Source organism: Danio aesculapii, chromosome 21 (assembly GCF_903798145.1).
Source record: "Danio aesculapii chromosome 21, fDanAes4.1, whole genome shotgun sequence".
NCBI lineage: Eukaryota > Metazoa > Chordata > Actinopteri > Cypriniformes > Danionidae > Danio > Danio aesculapii.
This window is the reverse complement of record NC_079455.1, coordinates 18,596,601-18,616,217: the sequence shown is the minus strand read 5'-3', so window position 1 is coordinate 18,616,217 and position 19,617 is coordinate 18,596,601. Positions and strand designations below refer to the sequence as shown.

The 19,617-nt window shown below is 35.7% G+C and overlaps 1 protein-coding gene across 11 annotated transcripts in view; it reads right to left on the bottom strand.

Moving 5' to 3' along the window:
- Positions 1-17,205, bottom strand: part of mark2a (MAP/microtubule affinity-regulating kinase 2a) — a 57,763-nt gene extending 40,558 nt beyond the window's left edge. For 5 of the 11 annotated variants that reach the window (XM_056446197.1, XM_056446199.1, XM_056446200.1 and 2 more), the window contains exon 1: positions 16,074-17,205. In XM_056446197.1, coding sequence (XP_056302172.1) covers positions 16,074-16,124 — 51 coding nt within the window. In that variant the 5' untranslated portion in view covers positions 16,125-17,205. Of the gene's footprint in view, positions 1-3,566; positions 3,864-16,073 lie in introns of those variants that run through there. The other 6 variants (XM_056446201.1, XM_056446202.1, XM_056446198.1 and 3 more) reach the window with 3 other exon arrangements.
- Between the last annotated feature and the right edge of the window lie 2,412 nt (positions 17,206-19,617).

Genomic DNA, 19,617 nt, shown 5'->3' with positions numbered 1-19,617 from the left:
TTAATTACATGTAAACAATAATTAAAGTTTTTTTTCCATGGTGAAATATGACCCACATACAGACAATCACCCGCTTCACACAAGCAAGTTTTCCTCTTTCATGACAAAAGGGAAGTGTAATGATCCTGCAGAGGAGTACGTCACATTGAGCTGATGTGTGCTGCGAGGTCTGCAGTGACACTGAACACACCACACACACACAACACAGCTCTGACCCTTCAGAACAGCCGGCACTGCTGCTCAGACCACCGATTTTACACACAGATTCACATCACCAAATCTAGAAAACCCTTCATAGCACATGCAGCACAGGAAAAGCCAACATGAATCTTAGTGCATAAATTTTGCACATTTAACACCTATGAGAGAAATGGCTAGACGCAACAACACACACACGACAGGAAGAGACCTGCCTTCCTCTCAGAAGCTAATAACAATAGAGGTAAATAAGCAACACACTTCGGGCATTTTAAGAGGCCCCCAGAATGAATTTAGAAAAACATCGACAACTCGCCAACCAATGTGAAAAAACATTTAACACAGAACAATCTTTTGGAAGCTTGAAATTGACTTTACATAGTAGTTTATTTATAATACAATCGCCCTCGTGTCACCCAAACATGACCTTCCCTCTTTCAATAGAGCCCAGTATTTCTTTTGACCTAATTTTCCTTGTTCAAAGAGGCCATTTTTTCAAACCACCAAGACTGACATAGCGGTGAGGGCAAAAATATATTTGATGTGAACTATTCCTTTAACAACTACTATACATAACAAAATGATGATGATGATGATAATATTAATAATAATAATAATAATCATAATAATAATAGAATCCAGCACTTCAAATAACAATATTCAATACATACTAACAATAGATCCTAATCCAAAGCAGATATCTGAATATAACGTAGGGCTGGGCCGATAAACGATATCATATCGAATCGCGATAAAATTTATGTCGATAACGATGATAAGCTTTGGACATTTTTACTTGATATTGATCTAAGAGCCAATCACACAGCAGACATGCGCAACAACAGGAATCTGTAGTTGTGTTGAAATTAGAGATGCTGCATGACCCAATATTATTTAGCGAGCTCGATTCACTTTCCCACCAGCAGCATGTGCTGTTAACTGTTCTTTATTTTAAATGACAAATTTTACGATTTTTAATGAAGTAAAACATTAATTTTAAAATGTTTCTGTAATTGTATATATTTTTTAAACGCAATAAGTAATAGGGCTGCACCATTCTGGCTAAAATAAGAATCACGATTTATTTTGCTTGAAATCAAGATCACGATTTTCTCATGACACTGTAGATGTAAAATAAAAGTTAATATAAGTAGGCTATTATTATTGTTAATTCTCAAACATACAGTAAAACAACAAAAATAATATTAGGCCTATATGTAGGTCTACTGTTGGTTTAAAATGCTAAATTTTATATAGTCTTGGAACGGTGGACTTGAACAGACTTTAAATATGTCCTGGTTGTTAATTCACAATAAAGTGATGACATCAGTATACAACTGAACATAATAATAAAGTTGAATTATTATGTTTGAGAAATGTGCTTGCAATCTGTCATTGACAACATTATTAGACCATTTTTTTCCACTGGTAAAATGAGGCATTTGTCATTTTCAGATTCCCCCATGAATTAGATTCAATATTATATAGGCTAGAGAAGTCAAACTGACCCAGTAAACACTTCTTTTCATGCACAACACTTTGTGTTTGCTATGAAAGAAAATAACATCAAATACTTGTAATAATAATAACTCTAAATGATCAAGTAAATGATGTGCAGAATGCTGTTCATGTCATGGTTGCCATCATTTTGGAGTTCATTTTGCAACAAACTGAACGTTATTTGCAACATTATTACCTGTTATTCACAGCCGGTTCTCTTCACTAAAGTAAACATGGCAGGCATTTGCGCGTCATCTAGGTAGTAAACAAACTGTGCTTGACGATTTTGCGACCGCGGATACATCATTACATTAAGACAGAAATGACATTTCTGGTGAATTATACAGTATGTGACACTTTTAACACCATTTGGAGGTGTCCATGTTGCTGAGAATGGTATGTAAAACAATGTGAAGACTTGTGCGACACCCTTTATGCTTCTCTTCTGAGCTTGAAAATATAATTGGCTGAATCGTAGAAAAGATTCATTAAGATTGTGTGTAGGGTGGAATCGAGATGATCTTTTTTCGATTAATCGTGCAGCCCTAATAAGTATATTTTTGTTTGTGTACTGTATATATGCTTTCAGTTGCAGTTCCTCACAATATTTAATTTTATATTACAGAAAAATGAAATATCCAAAAAAAATCTGAGTAATGTGTAAACCGGTTTTGTTAATAAACAATACTTTAAATTGTTATTTAATGTAGCGGCTAGTCTTTGTGGCTTCAGCCATTGTTGAGATACTCTTAAAACTGGAAGCACTTATATCGAAATATATATATTCTAACCGTTCAATATGGAAAAAATTATCGAGATTGCATTTTTGAAAAAAAGATGTGGTAGTCTGTGTCAATAGCCTGGTGGTTAATGTGTCAACACATAGCACCAAGGTGTTCACGGCGACCCGAGTTCGATTCCCGGCTTGAGGTCCTTTGTCGATCCTTCCCCAATCTCTCCTCCCCACACTTTCTTGTCAGTACAATCTCCACTGTCCTATCCCAATAAAGGTGAAAACCCCTAAGAAATAATTATTAAAAAAAATTTTAAACATAAGATGTGCTCTAGCATTCAGACACAACTAAAAGACAATCTTAAAAATGTAAAGTCACAAGAGATTTGTTAAGCATTAGACTACTTTTAGCATGTAACCTTTTTTTTAATCACTTTTCCAAAATGTAATGCAACTCTCAGGTATCAGCACAATGTATCTGTAAAGTTTCCACTCAAAATCCTCCGCTGGTCATCCATTATACAGTGAATTTCCATTTCTAATCTGACTCTAAATATGCCAGTATTGACATCTTCGGAAACAAATAGTTCAAAAACAACTTAGTTTGTCATGCAGCTATATTGCGTTTGTTTTTGACTTACTTAGAAAATAAAAAGAGAAAATATATGGTGTAAAAAAGCCAGAAATAGACCAAGAATGAAATAAACAGGAGAGAACATGTCATTTGAACATCCCCTCCTTCCAATTCATACAAGGATGTCATGACTTTGCTTGTGTTCATGGCTGAAAACTAAAGAGAATATATAAATAGAAGTACTTGTAGTAGTTAATCCAGAAAAAATGTCTAAATACAACATAAAACCGGGCATAAATCTTGGAAAAAAATCCTCACAAAATGACAAGACATGCTAACTTGGCTAAAACACTTGGATATAACTCTTTCTGGGTCATACCAGCACGGCGTAAAACCAAAGAGTCTCATGTGTCAGTTTGTATATAAACGTAATAAAACAAAAACACAGAACATACTAAATGAACTGCAGTTAAATTTCACCGTCGATATTATTTCACCTTGTTAAAATGCAAAACTAAACCACTAAACTAAATGACTAAATCATTAAAAACACAAATGTACCTCTAGTTTTAGATGTCGGGGTCCATAAAAATACCCGCCGTGAAGAGTTTAATCTCTTCTAAGGCTCGTGACAGAGGTGAAGACAGATACTCCAGGACTGTTTCAAAACAAAAGCCAAGCGTTGATAGCCATAGACGAATAACCCTGAGGAAGGCTTCAGGGGCCAGGAGGTCTCAGCCTAAAATAAGATCCACATGCTGACCACCCCAGGGGAGCCAAGCTGGGAAAAGCAGCTTCCTCACAAACCGTAGCACAACAGGAAGTTGAGCTAATTCCCAGAAGTACAGTGATAGAGGAGAGTGAGAGACACACGAAAGGAAAGAAAAGAGCCAAAATGGTTTGGGTTTCAGTTGGTGTACAGGAAGCGACGTGTCTGGGTTTGTCAGGAGGAGTGGCTGCTGGAGCGAAAAGAAGCCTTCAAGAATCTCTCTGGAAACGAGAGCTGACATGCCCGGACAGCTGGGAAACAAGACAATGGGACGGAGTGAGAGAAGACAAACTACAGACTGAGCCCTTCTGAAGGTTTCCACAGTTCATCTGATCCTCGAGCACTGAGGCAAGGATACAAGAATGACACGCCAATGATGTCATCATTGCGTAGAAGTGGAGCTGCGTTTTAGAGGAATTGAAGGGATTAAGGAGCTTACCGTAATTAAAAGTGGATGTCATATGCAATTATCTGAGACTAAATGAAGAGCATTAGGGGGGGGAAATACATGTCTAATGAAGGAGAAACTACATTAACCAGTAAGACTGCAGAATTATATTGGTCTGCAACAAAATTACCCTACTGATTGCTGACAAGTATATGTATTGTGAAAAAAAGAAAAACTAAGAAAGTATATTTTGGCTTAATATTTTAAACTACCTGACAGGGATGCTCCAATCAATCGGCTAAAGATCGGTATCTCGCCGATAATCACATTTAATGACTTGATCGGTACTCGCCAATCAGAGGTGCGTTTCCGAAAACCATCGTTAGCCAAGTAAGGTCACAAGTTCCATCGCTACATAGTTCATTGATTTGGCATTTACCAAATCCGTTGTTCCAACAAACATTCACAAACTGCATCGCAAACTTGTATACTTGCAACTACACCTCTAAAGCTGTACTTAAAAGCATAGTTCCTGGCTATAGGCTACTTGAACAATAAGTTAGCATTACAGGTATTTCCAGTGTAAACAAAACTCAACATAGAAGAACATAGAAAGCCCAATTCCATCTAGTGTTTTAGAAGTGTTGCTGTCAGAGCAACACAAACAGAACGCAAAAATATAAATGCTACGTGCAAGGCATGCACTGAGTTACGGCGATCACTCAATGCAGAAGTATAATTCAGCCACAAGTAGGGTTGGGCGATGTCGACCAATTTGGCATTGTACGATGTCTAATGTGAAACATCGTGATAGATGGCGTCGTAGGCAGCGGTGAATTAATTACTTATGAATAATTAATTTCTAACGAATTCATTATTTGTAGCCTACGGTTTCGACTACCTCTGCCACATGGTCATTTTTTACCCATAACCAAATCAAAAACAAATGACTCTGGCATGAATAGGCAGAGTGATCGGTGTCGTTAGTGGCGTCGACAAACTTGGTTGGTAAAAAGGTGCACAACCAACAGCAACCAACCAACAGGTTTTCGCTAAAATGACTAAGTACAAGCGTGAAAGCAAAAGATTGAAGCGGTGTACTGACACTGTGACACATTACCTGATAGACTCAAAAGACTGAAAAGTCCTTAGATAGAGACAGGATTAATTAAATACATTTAACAACTATAGTGAGACGTGATCCAGCGGTGCATCCTTGATAAATTGTCCGACGTGCACTGCTCTCTGGGGTTTTGTGCTCAAAGCAACTGCTGACTGCTGGAGCTCAGATGTGTGCATATGTTAGAGCACATGACAGAGAGTGTATGTGTGTGTGTGTGTGTGTGTGTGGTCACGTGATGTGCATTTTCAGTGGTATATTGTAGACAGAGGGCTTTTCAGAAATGTTAGGTGAAATGCCAACGTTGACGTGAATCGTTTTCGTTCTAAAATGTCATTTTAAAACTAAGACGTATTAGTGTAAAGGGGGCCTAAGTGTGTATCTTTCGTGAGCGGGTTGCTGCTGCGACGGGGGCGGGCGGAGGATTGCAATGCATGCTAGCATCGCCTATCCACCTAACCCTAGCCATAAGGCTTCATTTTTTTAACATTGGTTAACTACACTACAGGAAACTAACTACAGGAAGGCATTCATTTTAGTTAACATTCATTTTAACATGAACAATTACCACATTGGATTTTAATAAAGTATTTAATAAACATCAGTTTACTAGTGAACCTTGTTGTAAAGTGTTACCCCCATTTTAAATAAAACTAATTGTTTATAATTTTTAATAATTGTCTAATTATTAATAATAACCTACAAATACATTTTAAAACCTATAAATAAACACATTTAAATGAGTAATTACTGAAATGCTCTTTTAAACTTCTAGACTAAAGAAAAAGACCTCAAAATTACCTACAATTAATTGTTTCGTTATTATTTTATTTGACCATTCATTACTTAAGTCTATCAAAAACAATTCAACAGTAAAAAGCTGTACAATAGCCTAGAACTAGCTAAAATTAGATTTTAAAAAGACATTTTCATTTTCTCTTGACCTATTAATATAAAATAGTTCAACTTAGACAGTGAAAGTCACTTTAATTTGAACTCATTCACTCCTGCCTCAATTCCTACTAACAATAATCCTACTAATAATATCCTAATAATAACAATAGAAGCAATCATTTTTTATTCCATGACTTGGCCCACACGGAATCTGCGCATGCAGAATTATGCAGATTTATAGCCCATCATTGATTCTGTTTATTTACTTGTGTAAATCATGTAAATTTATATTTATTCAGTTTTTTTATTTATTTCAGTAATATTATTGACTAATATGAAAATATTCATATGATTTATTTACAATACAGTTTGTAATGTTTTTCTGTCTTTTAGTAGAGATATTATATAAGAGACTTGCTTTGTTTACCAAATAAAGTGGATCTAATTGGATTTGGATAGTAAACATTAAATAAGTTAAAAAGCTATTATTTTTTTATTTTATATACTAAGGTTTTAGTTATGTTACTCCTAAAATCATTCCGCATAAATCCACAGATTTTTTACAAAATTCTGCGCAGAAATGGCAAAAAAATGTCCGCAGATTCTGTCTGGCCCTATCCAGGACTCATTTTCACGCAAATTAATTCTTCTGTGATATTTAAATGGAGCATGTTATGAGATCAGACAAAAATACTGAGCATGTTATGAGATCAGACATGTATATATATATATATATTGACTCTTCTGTACTCTCCAAATATTACCACGGTGCAACAGAGGAAATTTTGTGAGTCACCCATGAGTAGAGTAATCCTTTTAAACCCAGGATCGAACATGATTTCGCCAGGACAACAACTTTAACATGAATATTTACAATTTCCAACCAATTTCCTTTAGCCACCTCAACCGAGCTGACAGAACAAACTGTATCTTCGACACATGGTCCATGTGCGTGGGCTTTTTTTTCTGGGATCTCTGAAAGACAGCAACTGACAACATCTGATGTGTTATAACAAGACAAACGCAATGAGTTCAGCAGTGATTTCACAACATCTGCCCAAATCAGTGGCGTTTACAGTTGAAGCACCACACCCGTCAGTAAACATTAAACAGCCATTACATGTGCCACAGATTACTGATCACTCAAAGACAAATCAAACACTATGAAACGGACAGACGGTTATCAATTTAACCATCTTTACAACCCAAAGAAAGCAAGCAGTATATAAACAGTGCGCTTTCCTGAGCTACAGATCAACTAGCTTTACCTGTCTCCTAGAAAAACCAGTTTCGCCCAACACCTTTATTTCCTGTAACCTAGAACCAATAGGAAAACCAACCAGATGATCCTGCTCCACATCTCCAACACAAAACCCTTCATTTAGGCCATTCAGCTAACTAGACTAATAATGTAGTTCACATGGACTTGAGACTCCTCATTATGTCATCGGTCAAACCGGTTGGAGTTCTCCGACTCCTCGCTGAACAATCAGAGTGTTTTGAGCAAGATTGGTTTCATCGCTTGTCGCTGCTGACGTTTAGGGCCCGGTCACAGACGTCAGAGCTGACAAACATCCAGGAGAGGTTTGTTTTATTGGGACGGTAATGTGTGCAAACTAGCTAAAAGCCATTATATTTCAGAAAATGAGGTCATGGTAGAGTTACTATGATCAGACTGCATTCACCTTCATGGTACAACTATGAAGCTTTGTGTTGCTATGGAGACCTGTAGCTCAAAATAATACATGCTCACCTCAGTCTTCAATGTCTACCTGAAGAGACCTGCAGTTCAACATGATATCTGACTTTCCAAACATACTCGAGAAAAAGCAGTTTAAAATGTGACAGCGTAAGCTAGTATCATCTACTTAAAACAAATTGTGCATGACTTGCTTCAATTATTTTATATATATATATATACACAGTAGGGGTGCAACGGTTCAAACCACACACGGTTCGGTATGTATAACGGTTTTAGGGTCATGGTTTTTGTATGGTACAGAATGTGCCATGTTAAGAAAAAAATAGCTTTTCTGAAAAATTATTTTAAAAAAAGAACACACAAAAAAACAATATAGATATTTATTGAAAAACAAATACCTGACAACAGCCTTCACACATGACTAGATTTGCATGTTCTCTCATTTATTAAATAAAAATAGGGCATTTTAAAAATTGTATGTTGAAATAAAATGCTTAAGAAAAATAAAAAGCTTCCCCTCTTTTCTGTTTTACATCTTGACTCAGCAGTCTCAACCAATTATGCAGATAATAACTGTCAACACATCTTAACAGTACTTTCAGACTTTTCAGAAAATATATTCAAAAAACAGATTTACATACTAAGAGGTGATTGGACATGGTTGATTGGACAAACCAATATTAATAATGCATATTCTGAACCACGGATCACACTGAACTGTGAGTGGACAACAAAAGTTTACAGAGAACCGTTACATCCCTAATACACAGTGCTTCCCACAGGTTTGAAATATACTTGTGGTGGTAGCCGGATTGAAACATACCTAACCCGCAGCACATGGTTACCTACACGACAAAAACAAGTGATTTTTAACAATATTTTTATTTATTAAACACTGTTTCTTTTCAATGGGTAGAATTTTTTTAATTTATTTAAAAATCCACTATTTGTTTTACTTTTATTCTATTCAGGAGCAATTGTGCACCCACTGACAGGTAAAATCTGCTGCTGACATTTTGTACAGTATTGCCAAACATATTATATATGTATAAAATATGTAATATATCAACATCAAATAAAAAATATACATAAAAAATGAGAAATAAATGACAGAAAGGAAATCTAAAAAGTATAATAATAACAAGAAAAAAATAGTAGATTACTTAAGGCAATTGAGTTGATTAATCTTTTCTAACAGTGTGCATATATTTTGCAGCCAGTTTAGATGTTATTTCGTCCTCTCTGAGTATAGAGAAAAGTTTATCAGAGTCGTTTAGATTAAATAATTAATTATAATGTTTCTCTCAATCTCGCGGCTGTGCATGCGCTGTCAGCTGCGTAGCCAATTGAAAGTAAATCAGACTTAAAATAAAAATGACAACAGCTTAGAAATGAAAGCAAAAGCAGAATCCTGGACATTTTAGGAGATTTAGAAACCCAGGACGGATGCATTTTTAAGTCGCAAAAAGGCACGTCTTTGTGGGTCTCTGCAGAGCACATGATATTGTCTGTGGAAGTATTGATCTTGCGCACACACAACGAGAAGTAGGAAACGTGCAGGGTGAGAGGAGATTTTCCACTAGTTAATAGATCGCGGATGTTTGGATATTGGGCAGATGCCAAAAAAAAAAAAAGTGTAAAAGGATGATATTAATAAAAATATAAAATGTCACCAAATATACTTGGGCGGACATTAATATACCTGTACAGCCCGCCCAAGTAAAATCTATGTGTGGAAAGCACTGTATATATACACACACACAGATACTAATATATATGTAATGCATGAAACTGGTGAAATATATTATACACATGTAGACATGTATAAATGAGCTCTGCTACTACAGCAACTAAAAGTGACAGTAATTCCAGCATTTGAAGAGTACAACATTACAAATATTACTAAACAATTGTGTAATTATACATAATTATTGTGTGTTTGTGATATATATATATATATAAATAAAAAATACAAAAATCGGAGCCATTTTAGTTCCTCTATTAAATGTCTGTTCAACTCTTTTGACATGTTGATAACACAATAAAAATCCAAATGAACAGAGCCGTTTAATCATGTCTTTAGAAGAGGCGCCATCACTTTATAAGTTGAACATATACATTTTGCCATTTATTCACATATAAACAATGATCAGCAACATAAACAGAAGATTCAATCATATGTACTTGATGTAAAAATAAGTTGAATGGGATTGTGAGCATTTTATAAGTTCTTTCCTCTCACGTATGAACTTAGTATGTAATATATATAAACCACTAACAAATTCACTGATTATTTCATTTAATAAACACAAGATTACGACACAGCTCTGTTTGTTCTAGGGCTGCACGATACTGGTAAAATATGCAGTACTGCTGCTGAGTATTGCATCATCATCATCATATTTCTTGTGATACATTTCCCTAATGAAATGCTTTTAAAATATTACTTAAATATCTAGGGTGACACTTAAGGTGGCTTAGTGATTAGCACTGCCGCCTCACAGCAGGAAGATGGTTCGAGTCCTGGCTAAGTCAGCTGGCATTTCTGTGTGGAGTTTGCATGTTCCCCTCGTGTTCGAGTGAGTTTCCTCTGGGTGTTCCAGTTTCCCCCACAGTCCAAAAACATGAGCTATAGGTGAATTGAATAAACTAAATTGGTAGTGTATGTGTGTGAATAAGTGTGTATGGGTGTTTCCCGGTACTGGGTTACCGTTGGAAGGGCATCTGCTGTGTAAAACATATGCTGAAAACGTTGGTGGTTTGTTCTGCTATAACGACCACTGATTAATAAAGGGACTAAGCTGAAGGAAAATGAATGAATGAATTTAAATATCTAGCTACATATTTAGTTAGATTGTTTATTTATTTAAGTGAAGATCGTCCTAAAATAAACAGGGAAAATAACCTCAAGTAATAACCTAAAAGTAAATATCATTCAGAATCAAGATAAAAAGATTTTAAGGTACAAACATTGACTTCAAAACACTGCATGAAAACCTCAGCAAATATGCAGATTCTTATTCCTTTATTTTCCTTGTCTCTACTCTGCCATTAGTAATTATTTTCAGCTCTCTGCTCTGAAGCTCTAGGTTCACCTTTGGGTCGGTCTAGCCAATAGCAATACCTATTGGGGAGGCAGATATAAAGATAGTAAGCCCCTAAACCAAACAATCCATCTGATTTGGCTAAATTTGGATAAACAACCTAAGCATGCTTGGAATATATCCTAGTTACATCATATTTTTAGGCACATTTCTAGCCATGCACAAAACTGCTTAATCTAATTTCAGTTAATACAATGAAAACCTAAATCTCATTCCTCTTTCACAGAGAAAACATTTGGTTAAAAAAAAACAAGTAGCACATCTTGCCCTACTCTCCCCTATTTGTAAACAGAACTCAACAAGCTGGCTGGGAGACAACTTTGTCACAGTAGTGTCAATGAGGTGCTATTGGTTGAGGAGCAACTACACATGGTGCACACATCCCATTGAATTGCTGGTTTTTAATTACAGAGTCTTAAAGGAAGACATTCAGGTCCATGTGAATGACTAATATCTGACAAGGATACAAAACCCACCCTGAAGACGCAACAAAACACACCCAAAAGAGGATCCCGAATGCGGGAATTTTGCTGAGCAATAGATCACAACCGTGTTCAACATGGATGGTTCGTGGACTAGAAGGTCATGGAGAAGCAGAGGCTCCACTTGAGGGCCAACTGTCTGAGACGCTGGGGGAAAACAGCGGGGTACGCTGGCACACGGGGGAGGGGGAATAAAGGAGGGGTGTGAGCCAGCTTGTCATTTATCAGTATTTTTATCACAACATGACTATTTCAAGAGGAGGGAGGCAGCAGCCAGTACACAAATAGACGCCAGCTGAACATCCCCCCCCATTGGTGAAAGACTACGACACTCCAGCCTCAGAGAGACTGTGAGCATGTGAAGCTCAAACCACAGGTGATCTGCTAGAAACATGCCTGTAACCACCAGAAATGAGACAATTTACCACAGTAGTTACAAATGGCCAAATTGTACCCACCCTCTGCTGTTAAGATGACACAAAGAGCTAAGTTACATGTGGTCTGCATCAGTCTAACAGTGCTCTTTTCCTCAAAATCATAGAAATGGCCAATCGCATTAGTAGGCAGAGATTACAGTAGAGCACAAATGCCAGCACAATGTGTACTTTTAAGAGGATAGTTCACCCAAAAATGAACATTTACTCACTTTTCACTTCATTCAAACCAGTTTGGGTTCATTTTTCTTTTGAAGACAAACGAAGTAACACTGAAAACACTGACTTCTTTTCCTTCAAATTTCACCATCTGAATTTTAACAATGGTATACTTTATGTGATTAATAGTTTGTGTGAAATACATTTTGCGTTTTAAACAAAACATAAACTAATGGGTCCCCCTCAACGTTCAAGACATGATTATGGCCTATTCTAGTTGTAGATTATAAACTTCTAATCAAATGAGAACAATTTTTTCCCAGTGGTTAAGACAACAACTGGAAAACAACAAAAATAATGACTACTATGTAAGGAATATGTGTGTGGACGTGTAAAGATGAATATGTGTATGGATGAATATGTGTATGTAAGGAATGTATGCAAATTAGTGTTGGCACGGTACTGGAATTTGGCACCAATCAGTACTGACATTTTAAAAACGTCCATTTCCCACTAACATTTGATCGCTGAACATTTAAGCACATTCTTAAACAGCGCTGATTTGCCATTGTGTTCATGTGCTCAACAGAAATTACTGTGATTAGCCATGAAGGTCATCAGTTCACCAAACTCACTGCTGCACGCACTCACTCACAAATTCACAGCTGAGTGTAAACACACTGAAGTGCTCTAAAGCAGTGAATGTGCTCAACAGCACTCAAATGTTAGCCGGAAATGGATGCGTTTAAAATTTCAGTACCAATAGGTACCGAATTCCAGTATCTTGATGATGCATTGGTATAATCGTTTTTAAGATACACAGCGGCTTGGAAAAGACAAGGTTTTAAAAATTTTCTGCAATACCATTCCTAAGGTATGTGTAAGATTGTTTTATTTATGTTATTTTAGGACAACAGTCTCTTCAGCAGAAAAGATATCCAAAGATGCCATTTTAACCTGTTAAAAAAATCTTTTTTTGAAACAAATGAAGGCAGCAGAAGTCTATAATTCATTCAGCCTGACATGTTTACTCTTCCAAAATATTCTAAATGTTTCTCAAAATAAAATATATAGTGTTCAAAAAGAAAAAATGTTTTTGTATTTACCTCAAACATTTAAAAAATATATTTTAGAGCAGTAATCCCAATACCGTGAAACCGTGATATTTTTATCCAAGGTTCTCATACCGTCAGAATCTTTTACCGGCCCATAGACATGGGACGATAACCGTTTTTAAGATATACAGTAGTTTGGAAAAGTTAAGGTTTTAAAACCTTTTTTTTTCTGCTATACCGTTCTTATTTACCATTCTAACGGTTCGATTTTTTTACGCTTTGTTTTTTAGGACAACAGTTTCTCCAGCGAAAAATATGTCCAAAGATGTCGTTTTAAATTGTAATCTGTGTTTTTGAATCAAATGAAGACAGCAGTCAATGCCTAATCGTGACAACACAAGTGTGAATATGTGTAATATAGCGGTTAGGACAACAACTGGAAAATGGCAAAAATCATGACTATTTTGTAAGGAATGTGTATAGATGTGTATGGATGACTGTAAGAAATGTGTGTGAATGTGTAATAAAGTGGTTAAAACAACAACTGGAAAAAGACAAAAATCATGACTTTTTTTAAGGAATATGTACACAAAACTGTGATTTTCACCCATCACAGCAGTATCTGTTTAAAGTTTGCAAAGCATTGCGCACAAAGATTAACATTTAAAATATAAACACCTCTTCTAATGACACTCCTCAAATCATGCCCGACTGGAAATGCCAGTCCAGATTGACATGGTTGTGGATCACAAATCTCCAGAATCATTACACCACAACTCCTATCAATGCTTGCAGAGTAAATAAAACAATATCTGATTTGAAAAAGAAATCTACATGGATAGCATCCCGGGATGATTAAAACTTTTTAAACAACATCAGGCCAAACAGATTATATATGATTCCCTTAAACCACATGAAGTTTTTGAGAGAAAAAAATGCTGACCAACCTTTTCAGACTGAAAAGCACAGTAAGACAGGGTACAACTTGGCAACAGAGACATTTTAGCAAACATTTCATCTTCACTATAAACAAACCACACACTCAAACTGACTCAAAATCAGTCCCATGAGATTTCAACTGCAAGCTGCTTAGTGTTGGTACTATTCTGCCAGTGAGTCACTGAAAGAGGATCAGTCTTTTTTGGTTAAAACCAACCACAGAAACAAGCTACCCACCATTATTTATTTTAGAGAGAGCTTTTGAGGTTCCTTCCATGATTTTAGAGAACTAAAGAACCAAAAAAATTTCAAGATTTGATCCCAAGTGTGCAAAGCTACAAAATTACTCCAACGCCAAGCATCAATTTGACCTCAACAAGTGCCTAAAACAATGTCAAAAAAGTACAATTGTAGCTTTTTTTTTACATGCTTGATCCAAAGTCACACACAAATTAACAGGGCGATCCACCATGTAATCTCAAATGCTTTATTGTAAGGCTGCACAATATTGGAAAATTTGGACAATTTGCCATATTTTGTTCTGCTGCGATATAAATCCCGATATGAATATAATTTCACCAGTTGATTTGAATAGCTCTATTTGAAAAGATTTCATTTATTTAGATCAACTGAGATGATAAAGTCTATTTCTATATTGTGCATATAATTAAAAAAAAATTAAAATTTATAAATAAACAGTGCTTTATGGTTTTCTGGAGAATCTAACAGTAATAATGTACAGAAATTGAACAATCAAACGTAAAAAAATAACCTGGTCATCATTGTATACATCATTTTTAAAATAATAATATTTAATAAAACCTTTATATTTCAATTTTTAATAAATAATCTAATCCTGAAATGTGATTATTGCAGATACACACATTGCGATATCGATGCTCAAACGATATACTGTTCAGCCCTACTTTGTTGTTCACATTAATGTAAAATAAAGTGATTTAGTTTCTGTAAATCTGATTGTCTGAACATAAATACAAGCCTAAACTAAAACTTATAACCTAAAAAAAAATAATCTACCAGATTTTTTAAAATCTTAATTTGTGTTCAGCAAAAGTCTTACAGGATTTGGAATGACATGTTTACATATAATGTCATTCAAACTATGCCAGAACTGTTACCTTGGTGTAAACTAGCACTTTCAAACATTTACTGTTGGGAAAAAAAGTCAATAAAGTGCAGCAAAAGAAGAATGGGAGCATGCATTTTATAATAGTTAATATTATTAATAACCAGCCACTGATTTGAAGCAATGTGTCTTATTAATAGCACTACACTAATATGACAGACTTGTACTTTAATCAACTAATTTTTTTTACGGAATCTTCCCGACCACTTGAACTTGAAAGATTACTTTAAGTAAACTAAGGGATTTCTATCTTATCATCAGACACTAAAGAAATCACAATGTAGTCAATATGGCAAATACAAATCGTGAATACCTGACATCTCAAAACTATATTTGACAACGGACGTCTCTTCAGTTTGTGGTAAAGAGGAGAGCTATTAGCCAACACTATTGCACTGTTTCCGGTTTACACAACAAATCTAAACAGCATTTTTGCATTACTCAGTTTTTGCAGAGAAAATAAGCAGCTAAAGATGTTAATGAACTAAGACATGGCCTGCTGCACAGAGTAAAAGAGAGAAGGAAATTGATCATAGATGTTAATAATTGAGGTAAAGTTGGTTTCACATTCGCACATTCGTTCAGTGACAACTTGATGTGACATGCTCTCTATATTGTTTACTATGGTACTGTGAATATTCGGTCTGAAATCACATGCAAGTATAACTTCAACACCACATTAGAACTATTTCTTTGACTGGACAATGTTGTACTTTCATAGTCATTGGCTGAGAATATGATTTCACTATTTAGAATTTGCAAATAATATTTTTCTAAATTTATATTATTAAGGAGAAAGTCTGAATGTGTGAATATTAAACCAACTTGACCTCAATATGTTTACAAATGTTTTTAAACGCCTAAATTCGACTCACCTGGCCAGAGGAGTGGTCATGGATGGCTAAAAGTGGTATCCTGGTCGACATCGTTTTGAGGATGAATTAGACAGTTTATAATCAGAAACTGAACGTCTTCACAGGTCTCACAATTCAATCAGATGTGACATGGACAGAGCACAATGAGAAGTATCCAAAGTCCAAGTTGTAAAGAGCCCCCTGAGCTCTTTGTGAGACCCCAAAACCAGTACAGAGTAGGTTTTAAATTACGTTAAATGCTGACATTAAGTCATAGTTTGTTTACTATTTTCGGCAGGAACACGAGTTTAATTTGAAACAAAAATCGACGAACACTATAGTCGGTAGTCAACATTAAATGTGAACTTCCTATGTGATTTTTCTTCGGTTAAACTAACGAATTTGCTGGGAAATTACAGTATTAAACAATCTAAACCCGTCTACTAGTGAATAAAATCAACAGAATTGCCCCCAGCACAATTGTGCAAAATCGAGTCCGAGGACTCACAAGTTTTATTAGGCCGGTAGGCAAAGGGTCCCAAATTCAGCCGTAACTATTAATGTTCGGCTTTAAATAGATGTGCATCTGTAATCTCAAAAGTTAGCTCCTGTTTTCTTCTGTCGAAGTTCCAGGAAACGCATATGAAAAGTCCTGCTTAGCACACACACGAGAAAAACTTCAGGGCAAGTTATCGAGCTGCTCCTTTAAGTTAGCCAACTCAGCAGCGTTCAGATCGGCGTTACTCGCAGTAATGTCCGTCACACAGGTGTCAACATGTCCGTTTTTAAAGCAGATTAAACTCCAGATGTCGTCTCGAGATAACAAACTAAACAATCCAAGCCCAGAACCATGAGAGATGCTCGTATACTGGCTCTATGCGCCTCTGAAAATCACGTCTAACCTGCTAACGCGCGTTAGCTGGCCGGGTGACTTCGAAAAAGTCGCTGATATTTAGACAGTGTGATAGTAAGAATCTGTCCTAACCGTAGCCAGGCTGTGAATGGCTGTAAATTGGTCGGTTCCAGTCGGTGGTAGGCGACGAATTACATCTGTGAGCCGTGAAAAGCCGAGCAGTCGGGCGGTCACGACTGGTACCGCAGCAGCAGCAGCGCCCGGACGCCAGTGTTGTTTGCGTTCAAGAGAAATGTGAAACCAGACCAGGTTGAGGAGCGACTTCCTCTGCCTCAGACTCAGCGCTTTAAAATAAAAGTCTCTCATTCACACGCACTTTTACTATTAAAGTCTTGTTTGTTTGTATGTTCGACATTTAAAATAAGAATTTTATTATTATGAAGTTTTAGGACACCTCTTAAAAAAATAAGAGTTTAACATCGGTGTGTGTGTCTGTACTTGTTAGGATATTCCTATGAGAACCAAGTATTTTCACTTTATGGCAACTAATTTAAAGAATTATCAAATCGTGTTTAATTTAAATGTAGTGCTTTGCATACTTTAAATAACCCGATAACTTGATTTTAAAAAAAGTGCAAATCTCTACAATGCCCAGACTGACACAGTAAAAACCAGTCGTTGTTACCGAAGAGAGAAAAAATATTACACATACTAAAAGAATTAACTTTAAGTAAAAAAAAAAAAAAACATACAGGTTTTCTGTATACAATAGTTCTACGTTTGGGTTCAACGATAGAAAATATTGTTTCGTCATTATAGAAACAACAGAGGTCTTTGGAAAATCTACACAAGTCACCAAAACCTTCTGTCTGTGTGAACTTTTGATATCATTATTACACCCAATATGTAATATTATATAAAAATATTCACACCCAATTCATTAATTAATCACACTCATGTTGTTCCAAATACCTTCATTCACTTTCAGAATACAAATTAAGATATTTCAGGTGAAATCTGAGAGCTCATCCTTCATAGACAGCAAGGTTCCAGACTGGTTAAAAAATAAAAACAAAAATAAATAAATTACTTTATTTAACCGTTTCTTCTGCTCATTGTTAGTATTTTCTCCACATTCCGGTGCACTATGTCATGATGTATACTGCCAGATAACTGAAAAAAAAGAGCACAGGTGCATCCAAGGTATCCATCAGAGGTTCAGTCAAACGCTCTTGTGATTGCGAACTCTATACTGACATTGAGAAAAATAAACTGTAGAATAAAGTTGTTATTTTTGTTCATGTGTGCACAAATGTATGATTATTTTCAATTGAACCACTGAATGCATATGGTTCGTTTTGATGATGTTTTTGGTATCTTTGAACTTTGAGAACTTTAAACGTGTCGGAAACCTTGCTGTCAATGGAGGATGAGGGAGTTCTCACATTTAATCTAAAACCTCTTTATTTGTGTTCCTATGATACATGAAAGTCTCAAGGGATTGGAATGACATGAGAGTAATTAATAACAGAGTTTTTTATTTTTGGATAAACAACATTTTAACATTTAAGTGTGACTTTAGAGGAATTACAACATTAAAACACAGACAAATCTATTTTGTAGTAATCGGCCCATGTAAAAAAGAAAAATTGTTCCAAGGACAAATGTGCAGATTGTAGTCATACAGTACTCAGGGGTTTATTAAACTGTGTGGCTTAGTGGGTCTCTAATTCAGTTTTAATGTGAAATTTTATATATTCTGCCAAAATTTTGTCACTAAAATTGTGTAGCCAAAATTGTGCCATAAATTTTCAGATTATCAGTTTTAGACATATATAATATTTTGTAGAGGAGGGTGAATATTGATTTATTCATTAATTTTCCTTCAGTTTAGTCTCCATTTCAGAGGTCGCCATAGCGGATGCCCTTCCAGCTGCAACCCAATACTGGCAAACACCCATCCGCTCTCACATTCACACACATACTCATACACTACAGCCAATTTTGTTTATTCAATTCACCTATAACGCATGTCTTTAGACTGTGGGGGGAAACCGGAGGACCTGAAGGAAACCTACGCAAACACAGGGAAAACATGCAAACTCCACACAGAAATGCCATCTGGCTCAGCAGAGACTCAAGCCAGCAACCTTCTTGCTGTGAGGCGACAGTGCAACCACTGAGTCACCGTGCCACCTTTCAATGAAAATGTTTACTGCTTAATACTGTACAATCATGCAGAATAAAGTTCCCTTTTTTGTTACAAATTCTTTCAATAATTTACTTCCGCCACACTATGAATAGTTACTTTCTTTCATTTACACTTCCGGAGGGTGAATATTATTTACTGAATGTATAATAATGACCTTAATACATATAACAATGCGGAATTTATGTCCAAAAATGCTAAATGAAACCCTGAACACATTAAATGAAAGAACTTTTCATGCACTGCAATTTTTTCATCTTTTGCAGTGCAACATACTTTTTTGTTTCAAATATTTAAGTCAGTTATTAACTTCCACATGGATTCAGATGTGTCAGATCAGTACTAATTAAGCAGTTTTATTCTTGATGAAATGTATTCTTTCTTTGTGGCCATCAAGTTTAGAACACTAGTAGGGAAAATAAGTATTGAACATGTCACCATTTTTCTCAGAAAACTTATTTCTAAAGGTGCCGTCGACTTGAATTTTTCCCCAGATGTTGGTA